Raw genomic sequence first — 22925 nt, 5'->3', positions numbered from 1 at the left:
TAAATATTGTCAGTATTGACAGTTTTCTGTGTTTAAATTTGATGTTTTGACGTTCTTAATCATTTTCTTTTGCTGCAATTCTGACAATTCACAGCTTCAGCGTCAGAATAACCCTTTTGACAGAAGGAATGACAGATTTTGCCAATTTTTTTTTATCGTCGAACAAGACAATTTGGCAGCGTTGCCAAACCAGGATTGTCGGCAGTTGAAAATTGGCTAAACTGACTGTAAATACTCCGGTAAGTCAATTTTTATAAAGTTTAATTGTTTTTCAACTTTTTGACCTTAAAAATTGATTAGAATGACTTCAAATACTCAAGTAATTCAAACTTGGTGAAGTTTGACCATTTTCCAATGTTTTGGTCTTGAAAATTGTCTGACAACAGTAAGCCAATTCAATTTTCAGGATATTTGACTGTTTTTTAACATTTTGATCTTAAAAATCGACTAAAACAACCGCAAATCCACAATTGTAATAAAGTTTGACTATTTTAAAACGATTTCGACCTTGAAAATAGACTGAACACGGTTAGTTGAGCCAATGTTCATTTTAACATTTGGAAATCCTATATTTTTCGGGAAGTACCCAGCCATAACCTCAATAAAATAACTATGTTTGAAATTAGTAAAAAGGAGCTTCCGATTGAGCAAATAAAATACAGCCTGTTCCATTTTAAGTAATCAAAACATGTGTAAAAATTTTGAAAAGTCAATTTTGACCGTGTCTGGCGATTCAACAGAACTTTGCTATTAGATCAAAATTAACAAAGTTAGCTATTAAGTTCAAAAGATGTTATTTCTGCTCTTAACATAGAATATACGATTTTATCTCCAGTTAGGGAAAACTAGAAGTTTTGTGTCACCTTAATGTCAGTTAATTTTTTGTATACTTACCAACTAGGACAGCTAAAGTGAATATCCATAAAAATAGCCTATCGAGAACCATAGCCACATATTTCCAATCTTCTTTTACCTGAAAATGGTATTCTTTTTTAAAATAATACTGTTAAATTGAAGTATACACTGTTTTTGACCCTGTTTTGTGTTCAAACATTTTTAAACATCAACATAAAATTGAGAACCTTCAAATAGTAATAGTCGTATAAATAATACGTTAACAAAAAATAATAAACAGCAAACAACTGACAGAGTTAATATTTTATTGTTTTAATTAAAGCGACTGGGCAGGCAAAAATGCAAGTGCCAGTTTAAAATGCAATAATTTTCAGTCGCCGAAGCTATTTAATCACGAAGCATATCGATGAAAACATTTAATTGACTTCCTGCCAATTCTATCGGGAAGCTTTATTATTCTGGATATTAATTTTTTTTCCAATTACGTAAAGTAGATGAAAAAAAGTTTTAACGACAAATGGCTTTTACCTAACATTTTTCTCCAAAAACCTTCTTAATGAAGCATTATGATTGATTAAAAACCCACGTTATGATGAGTATTTCATTTTCCAGGGAAGCCATGTAACTAACATTTCATCTTCCTTTATGAAACCCGCACACATTCTTTTGCTTGATTACCGCTTTTCGTAAAAATTAAGTTTGTAGTAAAGATTCTGGCTTATGATCAATCACCATACAGGCCTACTATGTACTACATTTAGATGTGAAAAAATTTAAACGAATACTACTTTAGCTTAAACGCTTAGCAGGCAGTTTTTTATGGGTTAGAGCCATAAAGTAACGTGTTCAACAATAAAACTGGGCTCTTTCCTCGAAGCTCGTTTACTTAACGCAAAGCCCCTTGCAATCCTTCATCTTTGTAACAAGAATCCTCCGTCGCTTTTTATCGTTGAGCAAAAATAATATCTCGTAATGCCCTCGGGGGTAAAAATCACCCCTGGCCGCTCTATCTCAAACGCAATCTTGCCAAACGTCCGGAGGGGATTGTTTTATTTCCGGCCTGATGACACAGTTTTGTGTTAAGTGCTCCATTTAAATGATGCCAACCTGATTTCGGCCTGGATTGGATTACATTCAGAGTAGGTCAGATTGAAAGAGCTAAAAATGTCTTTTCAAACTTGGAGAATGTTTTTTTAGGCACTTCTTCTGGGATTTTCCCCTTGTTATTACGTTCTTAAATAATTTTAGTAAGCAAGGATGTAATGTTGGTCTCCCAGATTTTATAAGCTCATTATGAGTTTCATCAAGACCCGCGGCGATTTTCTGTTCTTTAGCCTTTTTATTCTTGTATTTACTTCTTCTTGTGTAATTTCCGTTCTGTTTTCTCTGTAATTTTCCTCTATTCCCCCCATACAGATTGGTAAAATGTTTTTGCCTATTGTTTCTCGCTGATATCTATATTTCTCCTCTCTTGATGTTGTCTACTTCTTGATTTACTCTTTCTTATCCAAACGTATCCTTGTTTAGATTCAAATGTTTGTTTGCTTTTGTGATTGAGGAACGCCAGGTCAATGTTTTCACTCTTTGTCTTTATTTACTTGAACTGTTGAATACTATCTTTGACGATCATGCAGCTGCTTCCTCTTGTATCTGAAGAAGTAATGAGAGGAATTTATAAACCCAATTTTCGGCAAAAAAATCACAATACTAAACCATAGAATTAGTAGTAACAAACAGTGGTCGTGAACAATGTATACAAATATTATTATCGCTTATTTGACTATTCAAACATTCTTCTTAAGGAATAATGACTAACATAAAGAGCTTCTTGAATATTATTTGATTTGATGAAAGCACATTTTAATCTTGAATATATCAGTAAATGTATGACATTATAAAAAAGCTATAATAACGGATGTTATTTGCCAACGAAACTTACAATCGGAAAATGGAGAATTCTCACTGTTTCGCCGCTTTTCTAATCCTTTAAAACTTCGGCTCTATTTAAACGAAAATAAATTTTCCCAAGGATTTTTATCCGGCTCCATTTTCATTTTGCTGCTAGATAATATAGAGTCAAGGGCTCATTTAAAATAAGTGCCGACGTTAGTAAAATAGAGAAATTCTGCTCTGGGTTATTAGAATTAAAAATCGGATTAGAGAGGATTTTAATCGGATTTGCGTAATTCAGTTCTGGAGGATTGCAAGTTTTAGGCTCAATTCATCAATTATATCTTTTCTTACTTAATTTTTGCTTAAAAGGGTTAATTTTTCGAGGATTACTTCAGCTAGATTGCCAAGTTGATATACAGTGTGTCCAAGATACAGTGAGTTTGCTTCTCCTAAGAGTTAATGCAAAAGATAAATTTGAAATGCTTTAGAGAGTTTGATGGGCTATCCAAAAGCTTTTTAAATTAAATTTTTGTTTTGTTTTTGAATTATTTTGTAAAAACCAAAAACGAGCAACTTGGAAATTTTTCAATTTTGACTTGAAAATTGTTAGAGCAACTTTTTAATGAGGGCTATCTTCCTGTGTATTTTATTTCTAAATTTGACTTTTCGATTTTGAGATACCATCATCAACTTCTTTTTTCCTTGTAAAATAATTTTTTTCTAAGTTTGCCTTGACTTTGATGGTAATTTGAAGTAAATAGCAAAATAGTGCAATCAATTCAATTTTCAAAAAAAGGAATGAGAGTTGTTTATTTTCAGTGGTTAATAATAATGATGATTTTCATATGAACCAAAACTGCATATTTTAAATCATAAAATTAATATTTGTTTAGATAATATTTATACATAATTTTGGAGAGGGAGGAAAATGTCCAGTTTGGTCTTTACTGCAAATTTCCGACGTCAAAGCCAAACTAGAAAGACATTTTTTTTTTTTACTTTTTGAACATAAAAAACAATTGTTTTTATAACATGTAACGTACAATTTTTAAGCAAAAAACGTGCACTCTTTAACTAGATAAAAAACAAATTGACGTCCATAAGGAAAAAAAAGTGTTCGTAAAGTCAAATGTAACAATATTTCTAATTAAAGATAATACAGCATAATTTGATAATGCTCGTTTTTGCTTTTTTGAAAATAACTTAAGAACGAAGGATTATTTAATGTTGGTAAAACGGTGTGTAATTGCCCATTAAATTTTCTAAAGGATTCCAGATTTATCCTTTGCAGAATCTGGTACACACTGTATGTTGTATTTATTTGAAGGTACATATTCAAATCTGTCATTTTCAATTCGACAGCTTTAAATTAAGGTCAAAATTTGAAAGATACACTGTGTACAAATTTATTCCTATTTAGTTTTTTTCGTCATAACTCACCTTGGTGGAGTCTTCCACCATTTTTGTGTGTTCGGCTATAAATCGAACGCAAAAACATGTTTTGTGAACTTCTAGCGGACATCTTGAATGACTAAATGCTGGATTTTTGAGCAGTAAAGGGCTTTTAATGCCACCGGGCGTTTCTTCGGTACCGCCATTGTCTAGGGACTCCGTTATATCTTCTGATCCTGTTGCTGGCGTTGACGCCATCGGACCGTGAATTTGACAGGTACTGCCAAAAGGTCCTCCGTCCGTTAAACTGCAATTTAAAGATGTCTAAATTACTATTCAAATCTAAATTTACATACATTATACATTTTAAAAAAAGTGAATCAAAAGCACTTTTTAAAAATTTATTTAAAAAATGTCAAAGACTATTTTGGAAAATATGCAATGATAGGTATCTTAAGTAATGTCTTTTAAACTTGACTAATGATTTAACGGTGTTAAACTAGTTTGTGATTGATCAAGAAAAGCAGCTTTCAGGTTGCTGCTTTTTCTTGACCAATCACAAACTACGAACACTGCTGCGATTTAAGCAAATGCTGCACATGTAAACTTACTCTAATACAAAATTAAATACGCTAATAATTTTAATGCAGCTCTAACCAACGTCAGCTAAATTCCGAGAACTGTAAATAAAATGAATAATTTAACAACCTGCAACTAAATACAATTTAACTCTTGGTTTTGCTGTGTAAATGCATTATCTGTTCAGTAATAAATTAACACTTGAATTTAAATTACTGTTGGAATTGAAACGTTTTATGAAAATTCGTATGTTACACGTCGATAATTTACCGTCCCTTAGAAATCAGAGGTATAAATTTTGATAGAACTTGTGTGGAAAGTTTCTAGTTTGTGTAGAAAATGGGAACTAAGGGCCGTACTCACTAGGCTTTAGTGTCCTTTGGGGAATATTCAATACTTGAGTGTGGACTTTGCCCTTGTTTCGCTACAAATAAATTTTCTTTCTTAATTTATTGGACTTTTAGCTGTTTGGTTACGTTGTACTAAAACAGCGAAACAAAGTAATAATCTCTTCTGCAATAAATATTGTTTCTGCTGCATCACTTTATATTTTTCAGATCAATATAGATGAAACACAATACTGTATTGTAAGCCAGTAAGGGTGGAACGTTGAAGTATTTTTAATAGCTTTTGTATTCAGGAAAAGCCTCTTTTGCATTGAACGCGTCAAGTTTCGAAAAACTGTTCCTGGCTTGAGAAAATTGTTAAAAAGCCACTAAACGAATTTGTCTCATATTGGGCGGAAACGGAGCGATATATCAACGTGCCTCACGGTATGAAACACCACTTATACGTATCATTCTCACTGGAATAAAATAATCCGGCAGAAAATAGACAGACAAGGTAAATCCGGGCTTATTTCATCGTTTATTCGCATCAAATATCCCGACAAGCTTCTGCTTGACATGAGGTGCCGCGGTCTCAAGTCACTGAATATTTCAACGAGCTTTTGCAAATTTCGGAATGCAAGTGCTTTGAGGTTTAGTGCAATTTGGGTTATTCCTAAATAAAATAATATTCCTAATTTTATGTTTGTGACATTTGTCAAATTCTACGCATTTTCTCCATTTGATTAATCGAGATATGTAAAGAATGTCAGTCAGGCATTTCGAAGGATCACTGTAATTGACCCTAATTTGAAGAGAAGGTCGTCTAACTAATTGCGTACCTCAGGGGTTGCGAAAATAATTACTCCCTAACGACATCCCGGGGAACTTGCCAAATTAGCGTGGAGAAACAAAAAGGAATCTGTGTTAATCTCTACGGACTAGTTATGTTTAGCCATTTTTTTAATTACGTAAAACCACTAACCAAAGATTGTAGAGGTCGTATAATGACGAATGTCTTATTGAAATTCAACAGGTTTGTGAATTTTGCTTTCAACTAGGGTTAGTTCTGATGTTTCAAAAAGCAAACATTATTTTAAATTATAGGAAATTGAATTTTTAGAAAATAGAAAAAAATAATGTTATCATGTCATTTTTTTATTGTATAGGCTGTCACGTGACTTGATCAACAAAATTATGTGTGCCCTAGTTTTAGCAATAAATACAATTTGTGAGGCAAAAATTATATCCTTTAACTTTGGTGCAATTTTGTCTTCTTTTTTCGGCTTTTCTTCAGTTTCCAATTTTTTGTCTTTCATTCCGCTAAAACAGAATTTCTAGCGCTAAAATGTAAACTACCTAATTTTGGAGTTTCTTCTACATTTTGGGTGGTAAAATTCAACATGTTTGGCGCGATAAGTATATCCTCAAATATTGACAATTATTCTTCATCTTTTCTTTCTCTTTTTCAATTAATATTCTATTCAAATTCTTTTTTTTTAGTCTCGCAGAGATACAATTTTCGGCGCTAAAACTAGATCATCTAATTTTGGAGCATTTTCTTCTCTCCGGTCGATTTTTCTTATTTTAACCTGACAGAAATGCCATTTTGAATCAAAAATTCTAATTCTGGCCCTTTTTAACTTCTTTTTAATCTCCTTTAAGTTATTCTGTGTTTTGTCTGGTAGAATACAATATTTATTTGCCGGGAATATAGTATATCTTCTAATTTTGACGTCTAGTCCTCTTTTTTCAATTCATCTATTAATCGAGTAGAAAAACTATCTCTGGCATTCAATACTTCTTTCAATCTGACACAGAATACAATTTTTATCGCAAAAATTAGGTCATCTAATATTGGTACTTAATAAACTTAATTCTTTTGGGTTTTGTCTCATAGAATACAATATATTTTTTTTGGCTCAGAAAGTATATTATGACTCAATTTTGACGACTATTTTTCTTCCTTACTTCTCTTTTATTAATTCTGCTATTAATCTAGTACAAAAACTATTTCTAACACAAAAATTACATTATCAAATTTTGGCGTTTTTTTTTTATTTTTTTCTTTCAATTCTCTTCTTCCAGACTGACAGAAACAATTTTTATAGGAAAAATTAGACACTTCAATTTTGTCGCATTTTCTTCTTATTTTTCGATTATTCATCTTTTAGCCTGATAGATTTACTACTTCTTCTTATCACGTTTTTTCAATCTTCTAGTCCAGCAGAAAAACTATTTTTTCGACAAAAATTTAGACAATTTTGTCTCCTCTCCATTTAATTGTCCTTTCTTTAATCTGATATACTTTTCTTCTTATTTTTTTTCTCCTCTCAATTATTCTTGCTTTAGCCTGGCAGAAATACCATTTTTGGTATAAAAATTATCTTGTCTAAGTTTGGAAATCTTGTTAAATTTTTGGCTGGTAATAATAATGCGTGTAACAAGACGCGTTAAAAAATCTATACTGGAATAATAGGGGCATTAAGATAAATGGCCAGTATCTGAATCACTTGCGATACGCAGACGATATCATAGTTATAACGGACGATCCAGAAGAGTTACAAAGAATCTTAGAAGAACTAGATCGAGAATCGACAAAGGTAGGACTGAAAAAGAATGACCAACCAAAAGGCAGAACTAATAATTATAGTGGCGCTTGACAGTATAGAACAGGTAAAATAATACATATACTTGGGACAAACAATAATCAAACCAAATAAAGAAAATCAAACTGAAGAAATGAAAAGAAAGATAAGGTTGGCTTGGGAATAATTCGGAAAACTTTCCTACATATTAAAAAACAAAAAATATCCCCTCCTTCTTTTCATATATGGCGCTCAAACTTGGACGTTCACAAAGAAAATATGAAAAAAATAGCTAAAATAGAAATATCCATGAAAAAGCAAATGCAGAACGTAAGGATGACAGACAGAAAGAAAAACAAAAGTAAGATTTGTCTTAACAGAAGTGGCAAAACTGAAATGGAAATTCGAGGGACATAGAATAAGGCAAATAAACGACCGATAAAATTAAATTGTTCCACAGTGGAGACGATGGAGTAACAAACGTAAAATAGGAAGACCACAAATGCGATGGTCAGAGGACTGGAAAAAACACGCTGGACTAAAATGGACACAAACCCACAACCATAAGAGGCATGGAGGAAAGAAGAGAAGACCCATATCCAAAAATGGATGTTTAGGGTTGATTAAATAGATAGAATAAATAATGTAAATAGGGTAAATTAAGTTTGTGCTAAAATGTTGTTTTTGTTTGCAGTTTTGGTATATAAATTTTTTTTCCAATAAACGATAGTGATATTTTGATGAGTTAAGTGAAAATATCAAAGTTTATTGGCATCATGTCATATTTCTATAAACTGAACTCTTTTATATCCACTATTGACAAAATCAATGATATTGTCAAACATTTCTGTCTCTTTTGATTCCACAATCGATAAAGCATCGACACAAAGTAAAATCGAACAAAAAAGCTTTTGCAATAGTGCCACTCGCAATACAATATGGGGACGGAGTATCGGGGCCGTATTTTGCAAGTAGTTTTCACCCGAACAATGGCAGATTGAAGGAATTGTAACTCGCAAATAATCAATGGAAATTGTAGCTTTCATATGCCGATGCCGGACGAAATGGACGATGAATGGACACGTCGGATGTAAATTTAAAACGTGCAGGATGTGGCACACTTTAAGAAGTTGTATTAAAAGACTACAACATAAAACAACCTCTCTACGCTTCTTTCAACACAGAAACGTTTAAATCCCCTATCCGCAACATGTTTTATTCGCAATGTCATACAAAGTACCATAATTTCCATCATTAAAATTTAAAGAATATACAGTTTTCCAGAGAATTTGCGTAATAAAAAGTTTAATGTTCTCGCGTGCCCGTAGGGTTTGTCACTAAGCTGAATACTTTATGAAATAATGCCTATTAGCTGAAAAATTGCTCCGGTTTGTTGTAAACAGTAAAAAACACATGGTTTTGGCACTAAAATATTACACTTAATAACCAAATTTTGTCATCGAAATTTTATGAATATTCGTCTCGGATGCATCTGCAATAATGTCGTAAAGATGTTTCCGTGTAAAAACGTGAAACGCCAAGATAGAGCGCTCTATAGAGAGTTGCCTCAAGGAAAGCCTTTTACCTTAAAAGTTGGAGCTTATTGTCAAAACTCCTTTGAGACAACCGAGCCTCAACGTAATAAATAGAATGAAAATATTGACAGTGTTTTTGTGTTATTCCTACATAAAGCAATTTTCCAAAATGCATATTATATTAAACAGTAATGAAATAGTAATTAAAATATTACTACTTGCATAAAACATAAATAGTTGAGAAATAGCTCTTAACGAGTGTTACATTAAGTATCAAATCAAAGTGATTGGACAAAATTATTTTATCAAAGTTTATGCCTTAAATAAATTCATAAACTTCTTGAAGCATAATGTAATTTCATTTTATATCTAATACACTTTTAAGTAAAAGCTATCAACAAAAACAGCTTTACCAACCAAAAGAATTTAGTGTTTAGGTCCTCCTTATGGTTTTAAAGATCATAATAATTGATGATACTGTACGTTTGTAAATTTTTTGACTTTTTCCTTTGTATTGCTAAATTAACTATTACTTAGAGTGGGTTTTAGATTACACAAACATACTGTTTCTAAAATAGAGGTAATTAAAAGTAAAAAAGTTTACAACAATCTGCAGTGATAAATAGTTAATTTCAGTTAACCACTGACTGACAGATGCTACAAAGGCATTCAATTTTAGTAGTTTTAATAAAACAACTAAGAAATAAGTCAAACAATAAAAGTTCTTTTAAAGAACACATACATAATGGAAGGGTCAGACATGTTTTGTGAAAATTTAGAACATTGAATGGCATTTTTCGTGACAAAAAACCCTTCCATTTGAAAGACGTAGATGGTTATTGCAAAATTTATACAGTTCAAGAAACGAGTAAACAAGCGGAAAATCCTCAGAGAGTCGGTGCCACAACACAATAGAAAAACTCCTAAAATATATACTGGCGAACCTGAAAGTTTTAACTTGACTTATTGGCAAAGAAAACAGCCCTTAGCACTCGGGAGAAATGTTTCCGTCTTTTGTCACATTCGTTCGGGTCACGAATGTTCCAAAGTTCAAACCTTTTCGTTTAACTGGGACATTCCAGCCTCCCTTTAAATTTCATATTTTTAAAAGGATCGGTGTTACTGGCTAAGTAAAATATTTGTTGTTTGAATTAGCGGTGACTGTTTTCATTTTGAAAATCAAACAGTCAGATTCAGAATGTAAAACGCTTTGGGTATTTTTAGGTCAAGCTAAACCGATAATATTCCAGAGCAAATTGATTTTTTTTTAGAATACACAGACACAGACTCATTTGCAATTTTCTTTTACAAACTGGCAATTGTCAAAGTACCTAATTGTCATAAATCTCAGAAACAAGTCTTGTTTTGAAAACTATGAAATTTTTGCACATTTTTACAGTTTTGATATTAGTGACAGATATCACGTGGTTATTAGAGGATAATTTAGCTAGGCAGTCACGTGACCACTGTCATAAATCTCAGAAACACGTTTTTTGTCGAATACACTAAGAAATCTTTTCTATGCCCTGATTTTTGCAATTTTTGAGCACAGTTTTGCAGAGAGACAAAATTGTTTATCAAACCCACTTGAAGTGAGAATAAATAACTGTTTAAATCACATTTTTGGAATCCTAGCTAAAATTTAGATCCAATAACCGAAAAAAAACAGCACAAAATTTGGTACAGTCAAGGAGAAAAGCGGTGTTATAGTTTGACTTGCCAAAAACACAGTTTGAAAGGACAGTAGTCAGTCTGTAAAACCAAATTGGAGTAAGAAAATTACTGTTTTAAACACATTTTTGGAATTCTCATTTAATTTCCTATCCAATAACCTGAAAAATACTACAAAATTTGGTACAGTCAGCGAGAAAAGCGGTGTTAAAGTTTGACTTGCCAAAAACACAGTTTAAAAGTCAGTCTGTAAAACCAAATTGTAGTAAGATAATTACTGTTTTAAGCACATTTTTTGAATTCTCATTTAATTTAATATCCAATAACCTGAAAAATACTACAAAATTTGGTACAGTCAGGGAGAAATGCGGTGTTAAAGTTTGACTTGCCAAAAACACAGTTTAAAAGGGCAGTCTGTAAAACCAAATTGGAGTAAGAAAATAACGGTTTTAAGCACATTTTTGGAATTATCATTTAATTTCCTATCCAATAACCTGAAAAACACTACAAAATTTGGTACAGTCAAGGAGAAAAGCGGTGTTGAAGTTTGAACTGCCAGAAACACTGTTTAAAAGGACTCTGTAAAACCAAATTGAAGTAAGAAAATTATTTTTGAAAAATAGCAACCCATAGAAACAAATTTTAGGTATATTTTTGAATAACATCACGAAACAATAGACCATCGCAACTCTCTGAATTTGGAACATTCGTATAAAACAGGTCACTCTGTACTTGTTTAGTACAAGGTGGCCAAAAAACAGGTTTTTAGAGCTCTAAATCAATCTGAAAAAATCATTCTGTAGCTATAATAGCCTTAGTTAGGGGCTTGGTTAAGGTTTTTTACAATGCAATCATAGACCTATACAGAGTGGTTAAAAAAGCTAAAAGAGAATATGTCATCAACACAGATTGTTGATTTTTAGTTGTTATGTAATTTCTGGAAAGTTCTACTACTGAGTAGTTTGGTCTTTTTGTGTGTAAAAATTGAAAGTTGCCAGGGACTCTCCTTTTAAATGTCAAAATTAATAAAGGGACAAGTCATGGAGTCATTTGACAGTTTGATAGTGCCACCGGTCAAAAAATTATACATATTTTATTTGAAATTCGACAGTAAAGCAAGTTTTTTACTTCAAAATAGCCTAACGGCGTTTACCTTTGCAAAGTTTAGGGCAAAACTAGTGAATTGCCATACTGTTTTATTTACTTTTATAAAGCACAATAGAAATTAATTAATGTTAACTATAAAAAGAAAACTGTATAATACTTAAATGTCAATTTCAGAGATAGAGGTTCTTTATGTTTTAAAATTCTATATTTGTATCCACATTTTTGGTTAGTAAAAACACTTTGAAAGTTGAAAATACTGTCACAAATAGTTAAATTGACATATTGTCTTACAAACCAACAAATCTATTGTTGATGTTATTTATTATTATATTTTATTATCTGATTATCTTCGCAAAACTTATGTAAGCAAAAAATTAATTTCCCTATCAAAAGATAACTTGGTGTATTTTATTTGGTTGTCAAATAGAATCTTACCTATGTGGGATATTTTCCCTTGATGGAGTTCTACTCGATGGCGGGTGCATTCTTCTTTTTGGACTCGTACTAGGTCTTCTCATTGTTGTGTGATAAGGATAGATACAAGATGTGGATATATTGGTTCCACTTGTTGTCAGCAGTCTGTTGGTCATGAACCGACTAAAACAGAACACAAAAAATATTATTTTTTTTCCATTTAGTTAAGCAAAACAATGTTTTAATTTTTTAACTTTCTTTTTGAAAATAATTAATATTAATATTGAAATTGGTTCATAAACTACACTTACCTATGTGTATCAAACATGTATTGGGGACGTTTCATTACCAGTAATCTTGGTAAAATATGGATAAAAACCCGTTTGACCCAAGGAGACATTCGATGAGTTTGGGGCGATCTAAAGTGGACGTTTAAAACAACAACTGTCACACATATACTGAAAAGAAATTGAACAATTATTAGTCTCTATTTTCTAAGTAAAGAAACTTTGAATAGTATGTTATTGACAAATGCTTGATATTAATGAAACATACTTTTGTTAGGACAATTTAGTAAAACTCTCCAGTGTGTCTTATGAACTTACTATACTACATGAAAAATTCTTTCCTTTTAAATGTAATTAACTAACTCTAATATTTGGGTTTTACGGTAAAATACTCGGTTAAATCAAAAATTAACGTGAAAAACCATGTAAAAGCAAAATGGTCAGCCGCACATCCATTTACTTTTGGAAATCTATTCAAACAAGGAAGAAAAGCCATCCCTTCAGTATTCCAGTTCCTGAAAGCTTTCAAATTGCTTTTTGTTTGGAGACTCGTTTAATAGTGGTTAATGAAGCTCAGTTTTGTAAAACTTTTCCCGTTTAACCGTTTTTAAATCTATTGTAGAGTCCGGACTCTAATTATGTATGCTCATTTTTATTAGAGCTTTGCTGTCCCCCTGTTCTCGAGTCTGATATGAAACTTTGATCGTGTTATTTTAAGCAATACGGCAGTTTGTTTTTACAAGACTTCCCACAGGCAATTTAAATTCTAATTTGTTGGAAAACGAACCAATAACTTAAGTTTTACAAACAGATTTTTAGCTAAACAAATTTAATTTTGATGCAACGACCTGTTCAAGCAGTCAAACTTTTAATTTTCACCATTTAATTAACTGTCAAGAGAGTGGAAAAAATAATTAAACACTAAAACTGTTTTGACATTCTAAACTTGTTTGATATTTTTAAGCTGCTAAATGGCGCCTAGAAAACAATTACGAACAGCCTAACAATTTAATTAACTGTTACTACAATTCCGTAGAAATTATTTCAAATAATACAATTTCAAAAAGCAGTTTTTGTTTTATATTTTTGCTTTTTCAGACTGAACATCCAATTAATTTAACTCATAGTACCTATAATAGGAATAAACTAAACAGTCAAGTTTCGGTTGAATTGATTTACATTAGGTATTAGGGGTCTTTTTTAACTATTTTTGAGATTCAGTATCTTGGTAACATGATGAGGTAAAGAGACGAGTTTTGACTAAATTTGTACTATTTGTTATCCTTTTTCTAATGGCGGTTTAGTGAATTTGATAGGAGTTTAAATAAAAAAGTTACAAGCTTTCAAAAATTGGAAAAAAAAAACAGTTTTGGTAAAAAGTGCAATTTTTATTTTGCCCTAGAAGGGTTCCAAAGCACAGCAAAGGGCATATTTATACCAAAGGACCTCAAATTAGGTGAAATAAGCACTTTAAATCCTAAAAAAAATTGTAAAAATTTTTTTTTAAATGAGTTCTGTATGTTACATATAAAATTCTAGTTTCTCTTGACTACGAGCGTATATTATCACTGATAATATACACTAAAGGTTTACTACCCAAGAAACTAATTTCCAGGAAATGTTTAGTGGATTTTTGACGCTAAAACTCTTTAAGAATTCCTAAAACTACCTTCTTCAGAGAGTTTTAATGTCAAAAGTAATTGTCCAACCCATTTTAGAAAGCATTCTAATAATCTTTAAGAAAAATCCTTTAAATAAACATGTCTAAAAATGATTCAGCTTGTTCTTGTAATTGATATACACTGTAAATAATAATTAATTAATATTGATATACTAGTAAACACTAACGCCAAAAGACGTCTGTATTCTAAAAAAAATACAAATTTTTTACTAAGTGGGATAGACCATTGTTGCGAAAGCCTGTTTTATGCCCTTTCAAAGCTTGTCATTAAGTTAAAACTTTGTCATTCCCATAGACCATTTAATGTTAATAATATAATAAAATATATAACTATTACTCATTCTTCATCACTACTCTACTACTTAACTTCAATAATATGAAAAAAATGTCTCTAAAACTTTCAACTTAACAAAAAGATAGGTTTTAGAGGTTTGTCTGAAACTTCCACACCCTCTTTAAGCAAGGTTTACACTTTCCCATAAGTGAAAATTGTAACTTTTTATTCCTTCTTCCAATTACAATTTTGAATGGATATAATTTAGTACAAAATAGTGGAGACAATCCTTTGACCGCTTGAGTATTCGATAAAACGAGCGTGCAAAGCATCGCAAGTAGTTTGTTTGTCCTATCTAGGAAGTCTGTTCCGCAAAAACTGGCAATTGTTCCAAATGTAGACATGTCGTGATAATGGATTTTAAAGAAAACCCAGAGGGAGACGTTTTCAGCGCAACATTCAATTAAGAACGCCGGCAAAGATAATCTGCAGTCCTAACACTTGAACTTTGTTTGCGCTAGAAGTTTATTAAAACCAAATTCTTGTTATTTTTTTTTTCTTTCTCACCCCCATTTAACTTGCACTAAGTTTAATTGGAAGAATAAAGATTTTTGTCCATATGTTCTCCATTTTACAAAATTAACACACTCAAGAACAGCAAAAGAAAGTCACTAATTAAAAAAATAAGGGTCTGCAAATTCAGAATACTAAAAAGTGTACAAAAGCGCGAAGAATCTTAAAACCATTTTATGTGTTTCGTTTATATCCGGCAAACGCAATTTGTAAAAATAATTACTCTAAAATACTTTTGTCGCTATCTTGACTCATTCTTAAACGGAACTCGAACGAAAGCTTAAAATTTTAACGTGGAGGACATTAGTTCTGACACAAATCTCGCTTAATGGAGTTTTGAAAGTTTGGCAGTTTCACCACTTTAAAATTGTACGACATTATATTTTAGCTAAGTCAAGTGCACTTTTATAATTTCCTTCACATTTCGTATCGTAAAAATTTACTTTACTGCTCTAAATGCAAGTTATTAAACTCTTTATAACTTATAATGTAGATCGAGTTTTAAAAATTCTATAAAAATTTTAATTATTTAATATCTTGCTTATTTCAAATGAGACATCCAGTATATTATACCATTTCTGTATACTGTATTTACTTCTAATAGTTCATTTTGTCAAATTTTAGCAGTTTTAATATATTTTTTATCTAATAAAATACGTATTTTTAATAAGGTTTACTTGACCTATTTTTTTAAAGGAAATTGTTAAACAAAGTTTTAAAAAAATTAGTTTCAACTTTTCTTTCACAATGTGTGAAGGTCGGTTTATATAAATTCGAAAACAGCAACATACAATTTCAACTGGTACAAAAAATAAGATAATTAGTACTAAATAATTAAAAATAATGGATATAGTGATAATTAACTAAAAGTAGTCATTTAACATCACGACCACACTTATTAAGAATAGTTAAATTTTTCACAGTGATAAAAGTTCTACTGTATTGTTCCTGACAGTTTTTAGTGACAGTTGTCACGTGATTTTAGAACACTATATAGCTAAAATTTGTCGAAGATAATTTAGCCAGGCAGTCACGTGACAACTGTTAAAATAACTGCCGAAAATCTCAGAAACACGTCATATCAAATACTACAAGAAAAGTTTTCTAAATCCTGATTTTGCAACTTTTAAGCACAGTTTGACAGTTTTGACGTTAGTGACAGTTGTCACGTGATTTTAGAACAATCTTTAGCTAGGCGGTCACGTGACAATTGTCAAAATAACTGTTATAAATCTGGGATTAACACGTCTTGTTTCGAAAACTGTGTTAAACTGTAATTCTCGTAAATTCTAGTCAAATTTTGGCAGCCTTGCCATTAGTGACATATATCACGTGATTTTAGAAAATAATTAAGCTAGGCAGTCACGTGTCAACTATTAAAATATCTGTCATCTCAGAAACACGTTTCATTTCAAATACTGCGTCATACATTTTTTAAACTACAAAAACCTTTCTAAACCCTGATTTTTAGCAACTTTTGATCACAGTTTGACAGTATTGACGCTAGTGACAGTTGTCACGTGATTTTAGAACACTATTTAGTTAAAAGGTCACTTGACAATTGTCAAAATAACTGTTATAAATCTGGGATTAACACGTCTTGTTTCGAAAACTGTGTTAAACTGTAATTCTCGTAAGTTCTAGTCAAATTTTGGCAGCCTTGTCATTAGTGACATATATCACGTGATTTTAGAAAATAATTTAGCTAGGCAGTCACGTGTCAACTATTAAAATATCTGTCATCTCAGAAACACGTTTCATTTCAAATACTGCATCATACATTTTTTAAACTACAAAGACCTTTCTAAACCCTGATTTTTTCAACTTTTGATCACAGTTTGACAGTATTGACGCTAGTGACAGTTGTCACGTGATTTTAGAACCCTATTTAGTTAGAAGATCACTTGACAATTGTCAAAATAACTGTTATAAATCTGGGATTAACACGTCTTGTTTCGAAAACTGTGTTAAACTGTAATTCTCGTAAGTTCTAGTCAAATTTTGGCAGCCTTGCCATTAGTGACATATATCACGTGATTTTAGAAAATAATTAAGCTAGGCAGTCACGTGTCAACTATTAAAATATCTGTCATCTCAGAAGCACGTTTCATTTCAAATACTGCATCATACATTTTTTAAACTACAAAGACCTTTCTAAACCCTGATTTTTGCAACTTTTGATCACAGTTTGACAGTATTGACGCTAGTGACAGTTGTCACGTGATTTTAAAATACTATTTAGTTAGACAATTTTGACAGTTTTGGCACCAGTGATAAATGTGGTTTTAGAGACTGCAAAAACGGCTGTAGTTGTAGGTGTATGAACTTATACACAAAATGTACGAACAAGTCCATTACAAAAATGTCATAAAATACGGGGTGTTTCATTAAAAATAAGCGAGATGGTTAAACAGGAAAAACTCCATATTTTAAGTTCACTGTAAAAACACAAACTTACCTTATTGACACGAGAATCATGGCAAATATTAAGTACTTTCCTAATAATGGAACAACCAGTGAGGTAGGTGGAATAATTTCCACTACTAGCAGGAAGAACACGTGGAGACTAATCAATATGGAAATGGATAGCGTCACCTGAAACAAAATTGCACCCTTTTACCATTATTGAAGCGTCACGACTACATTTAATCACGTTTGACGTTTTTCCATCACGAAAAAAAAACGTTGACATAGAAAAAAGCGGCAAATTTTTGCGAACAATTTAACTTGAAATTGGATAATGCTAGGTAATCCAAAATGGATTGTGCGAAGGGGCGTTGAATTGATGGAAACGGATTCCACAAATGCCGTTGATTATCGTTTGATTCCATTTTGGAATTTACACATTTTGGGGGGGAGCCTTCCTCAAGTTAACGGGATGCAAATTAGATTTTGGGGTCTGGTATAATAGAGGAATTTTGCAATTGCTTTTCATTGATTTATATCGCGAATCGTCTAAATTAATTATAATTTTATTATCTCAGGGAAGAACCTAATTTATGGTGTTTTTGCAGAATCTAATTAAAAGGTTTTGTGGTTTTGTTACAAAGCCTTAATTTAATTGTTATTTAAATTGGATATAGTTTTTGTTTGATAAGTCACTGGAAGTAGTCATAGCTGTCATCAACAATTTTAAGCTTAAAACCAGTAAAAAATTGAGTTTCATATTAACTGTTTTTTAAATACAAATTTTTTCCAATTTTATGCAAACGTTTCCCGCAAAATCCGCTATAATTAATACTTGCGAGATAAAATGTTTTGTTATTAACTATCAGCATTAAAATATCAACCAAAAACATCAATTTCCGCCAGGACGGTCCATTAACAAAAAAAGTAATTACGTGCGCAATTTTTCCCCCAAATTATTCATGCCACGAAAAACCAGGATTCCGCACTATTTCCCCGTTTCCCTCTGCAGCTTCCTTATGGAAAAAGATAAATGAAAATGCCCTGAAGCAAAACTATATAAAGCTGGTTTCGCTGATAATGGCCTCCTTTAAGTATTCCATTAGCGGTTTGTTTTGAGAACGATGTTTTTACACCACCGGCAGAAGGTCAAGTGAAACTTAGCGAGTTTCAGTTTCGTAATATTTACCAGAAAAAAAGTGAAAGCTTTCCGACCTGTTTGTATAACTCGGGACAACTTTTAAATGGAAAAGTTTCAAAAGATTTTTAAAATTCAGTGGGGAAAGCATAATGTAGGTCGATGTAGGCTAAAAATAGCCGTAACAGAATATGGTTTACGTCATTTTAATGAAAATACTAACAAGAAAAAGTGGATACTGTCAAGAATTTTTCCGCGTCAAATTACTTAAATTAAATCTTTTGCTCAAACATTTAAGAAAATGGTAAATTGTAGTGGAACGTAAAAATGTGAAGGATCGTGGAATTGTAACTCTTGAAGTTTAAGACGACAATTTATTAGAGACAGATAAAGGAGGAAAATTATTATCTATTTGCCTGAAAATACCAAAAATAGTTATTATTTGCCTGAAAACACCAAAAAAAAGTATTTTCAGGCAATCAAAATGAAGCTTCATACGTGGTTCGTATACAAAACCGAATCTTTCTGTAGGAGTCTTTCAAGTCGTCATAAAGCAAATATTTACCCAATTATCTTTAAATTGTCCAATAATTGAATCCTTAAAAGATCATCCAGATTTCTAAGACGTACATTTTACTTCATTTCACACAATAACAAATTTTCTAGATATCTTTGGAAAGTTATCTAGAAAAAAAACCAAACAAAAAAAAAACAGTTTCCGAGAGGACTTAATACCTAAAGATCATTTTTTTTAAGAATTGTTTATTGTTTTAGATGTCATTGCAGGAACTTTTTAGAAATGCCTCAATGTTCTAAATGATTCTCCAGATTTTTACGCTTTCTTCATGCTGTGTCAAAGTTAACAAGATCACATTTGCCAAATTCTCCAAGTGTTAAAGCCTAACATTTCTAAGATATTTTTGCTGTTTTTATGGTAGTCCAAAAAATTTTCAATATACAGGGCGTATCGAAAAAGCTCTTCAGTACGTTACCATCAGAAAGCCAATTTGTCATGTCTCACACTTTTCAAGTAGGAGTTAGCACACCTTTTCACCTCATCAAGGATGTTGCCAATTTTCCAAAACACTTCTTTGTTAATAACTCTGTTAAAGGTCATAATATTCTATTATTAATATTTTTGTGGAGTTTTGTTATCCACGACGTACTGAAGAGCCACCATTTTTGTTACACCTTGTGTATTAAAAATACACCCACAATTTTCGTATTTCTTCATGTATTTATAGTTCAATGGAAAAAATTCTACAAGGTTGTTAAGTCCTTTAGATCATTACAAGTTAATTTTTAGTCATTTTACTAATTGCATAATTATATTATAAATAGTACAGGCATAATGGAGGCTACTTTAAATTTTAACAAAAAATATAAATAGAAAAAGAAGAGATAGATTAACAGATAACTTTTTTGAAGAAAAGAATCAACCATATTCGCCATATTGACCAATATTGAGGAATCAAAAATCAAATGGAAAAAATTATCATAAAGCCCTTTCTGTATAATGATTTACATAGAATACACTATTATAACATTATCATAGTTACAGAAGAACTTACTGTCTAACAAAACTGTATCTGAATACCGAAAGCACAGCAGAATGCTTCTATGTCAAAAATGCCAGAATTGTGCTAGTATAGACTGACTCACCCTGTATGGGTTTAATAGGGGATAAAAATGCAGTCAAATGAATATTATACATGGTGAGCCAAATTGGAGATTTATGAATGTCAGTGTCGGTTAAATGGAGAAAATTATAGAGGATTTTTATGACAAACTCATACCCGGTTACCAAATTAAATTATCTTTTCCGTTTTCTAACAAAATAAGAGAAATTTATAATTAAGAAGACAGTTTTGTTAAGTAATTTTATTTAACAAAAACTTGTTATTTTTTTAACTTTGACAGTGAGTAAATACTATGTCTTTTGCTTTCTAATAGGAAATTTTAAAAGATCATGCATATTCCCTTGTCACTCTACAACTTTCCCCATTTAACTGACCCTGTCTCTCTAAAGATCTATCCATCCTCCAGTTTTATTCAAATTTCTAGAAAAACTTCAAATAAACTTTAATAAAATTTGGGTTATTTGCAGTTTTCATATTTGTATATATTGGTTTTTTTTCGGTCAGAAAATTTCAAAATTTGATATTGTACAGTGTCTGTGTATAATCATATTCGAATAAAATTAAATAACGGTCTATTTTTTTATTTTTTCACCCCCCAACGTCCTAATTTATTCATTGTGTTCCAGGGCCGACAGTTTTGCGTGTTTGTGACAGTTTCTGAATTTGTAGCCAAAGACCGGAGTATCTCCTACGCTACATAATTTACGAACGCCGAAATTAATGAAGAAGGGAGATAAAGGAGAAAGGAAGGACAGTGAAAAGCAAAGCTCACACACATTGCACACGTTATATGCAAAACCGGACGGAACAATTAGGTTTCTCCATACCTAATTCGACTTGGGAACTCAATTTCGGGGACAACAACATAAACAGGGAGCGCAGTTAAAATGTAAATAAAGGAATTTCCCTGAAGACTGTTTCCTTAGATCCTTTTGAAAACCACACAAGTTATGAATACGTCGCCAACTGATTCCATCTTTAAACAAAATAACATTATTATCCCTTTTTGAAAGGCGAAAGTTCTTATAAAAGGGCGACAGACATTTGGAAAAAACTTCGGCCTTAATAAAAATAAATGAACCTCACGATGGGGCCCCATCAAGGAATGTCTGCTTTCATTAAAGCAACGGTTGAGGAGTGTGTCACTGGAGACTGGTTTTTAAATATAAATTTGCTCAGACTGCTGAAACTCGGTTGGAAAGTGTAGCCCATGAGTACTTTTTTATTCCTTGTACTGTAGTAAATTAAGCGGAAATGACGCTGGCATTGCGAAAAGCAACGGCACGTAAAAAACATAGACATTCGCCGAGAAAATTTATAATGCAATCAACCTGGGGAAAATATTTTCCCACAACGATTCGCGAGAGTTCAAATTACCAACCAAGCTTCGCACAAACGTGGAAGGTAATGTTCGACGCTGTCAATTGAAAATACGTAATAGTTGGGGTCTAGAAGTGTCGTAAACGCTTTTTTTAGGATTGCCAGAAGCTCCTAGAGCTTCCAAGAATGTTTAATTACTAAAGAAAGAGACATCAATGATTCCAGAGGTGCTTGGCCATATTGTAAATGCCAGAAATGTCTCTAAATACTGCCGAAAAATTCCTTCCAAGAATTTGTAACCGAACAGTTCTGAAACTACTTTCTATACCATAAGTGTTCCAATAATCTCTTTAAACCTTGCAATATTTTTTTAATTTCCAGATGCCTCTACAAATGTTCTATACATTCCAAGAATTTTCTGAAATTGCCAGGTCTTTAAATATTACTGAAGACTTCCTGAAACTTGCTAAAGTGCTTCAAACCTTCAAGATTTTTCTGGCCAAATGGTTCCAAAACGATTTTCTGTACATTAAGTGTTCCAATAATTTGTTCAAACCTTCCAATAATTTTCTTAAATTTCCAGAGGATTTTCCAAGTGTTCTAAAATTTCATAGATATTCTAAAATTTACCAGAGGCTTCTAGAGTCCATTTTGGCAGAACAGTTATCATTTTATATTACTGAAGACTTTCCAGAAAATTCCTGGAAGGTTTGAAAAGTTCTTTCACTAGAAGTTAGTTATTTCACTAAATTGGCAGAAAGTTCTACGTCTTCTAAACATTTCAAGAATTATTTAAAACTACAGCGCGGTTTGAAGTAACTTTAAAAACTGAGAGCATTTAAAGTGGCTATAGTAAAGTGTCTTTATAAAATAAATATATATGTGTTTTTGTAAAATAAAAAATCAGTTTATATCAAAATATCTCAAAAACCGAAAACGCAAATGATGTTTCCTTAAAGTCATTTATATAAGGAAACTTTTTCCCATTTAACCAAATCTGTACCTCTAACCGTTTTAAAGATCTCCATAATGGCCCTCCTTATTTTGGACACACTGTATTGGAATCGGTTAGATATAGAAAAGTCTATCATTGAATTGCATATTAAACTGCATTTTCTATGGTGATAAAGAAAATTCAGGTCCAAATTAACTCACAAAAATGAATGTGGTCATCATGCTTGAAAACTATTTGACAACTCTTTTATTTTTTTATAGTATTTTAGGCACCCTGTATAGTATATATATT

At 31.6% G+C, this 22925-nt stretch overlaps 1 protein-coding gene and 1 long non-coding RNA gene across 3 annotated transcripts in view; one reads left to right on the top strand and one right to left on the bottom strand.

Moving 5' to 3' along the window:
- The window catches only part of nAChRalpha4 (nicotinic acetylcholine receptor alpha4), a 118546-nt gene that overhangs the window by 2726 nt on the left and 92895 nt on the right, over positions 1-22925 (bottom strand). For both annotated transcript variants that reach the window (XM_081973804.1, XM_081973803.1), the window contains exons 7-11: positions 17634-17770; positions 12672-12818; positions 12382-12543; positions 4189-4447; positions 895-973 (exon numbers count right to left, since the gene is read on the bottom strand). In XM_081973804.1, coding sequence (XP_081829930.1) covers positions 895-973; positions 4189-4447; positions 12382-12543; positions 12672-12818; positions 17634-17770 — 784 coding nt within the window. The remainder of the gene's footprint in view (positions 1-894; positions 974-4188; positions 4448-12381; positions 12544-12671; positions 12819-17633; positions 17771-22925) is intronic.
- LOC145725179 (uncharacterized) lies at positions 161-21271 on the top strand. Its single transcript, XR_014177187.1, has 2 exons — positions 161-239; positions 20986-21271. It is a non-coding gene; the product is annotated as an uncharacterized LOC145725179 (long non-coding RNA).

The sequence above is a fragment of the Ips typographus genome, linkage group LG2 (assembly GCF_016097725.1).
Source record: "Ips typographus isolate SLU linkage group LG2, UJ_Ityp_2.0, whole genome shotgun sequence".
In the NCBI taxonomy this organism is placed as follows: Eukaryota; Metazoa; Arthropoda; class Insecta; order Coleoptera; family Curculionidae; genus Ips; species Ips typographus.
Note: the sequence above shows the minus strand (reverse complement) of the source record. Positions and strands in the feature narration are given on the sequence as shown.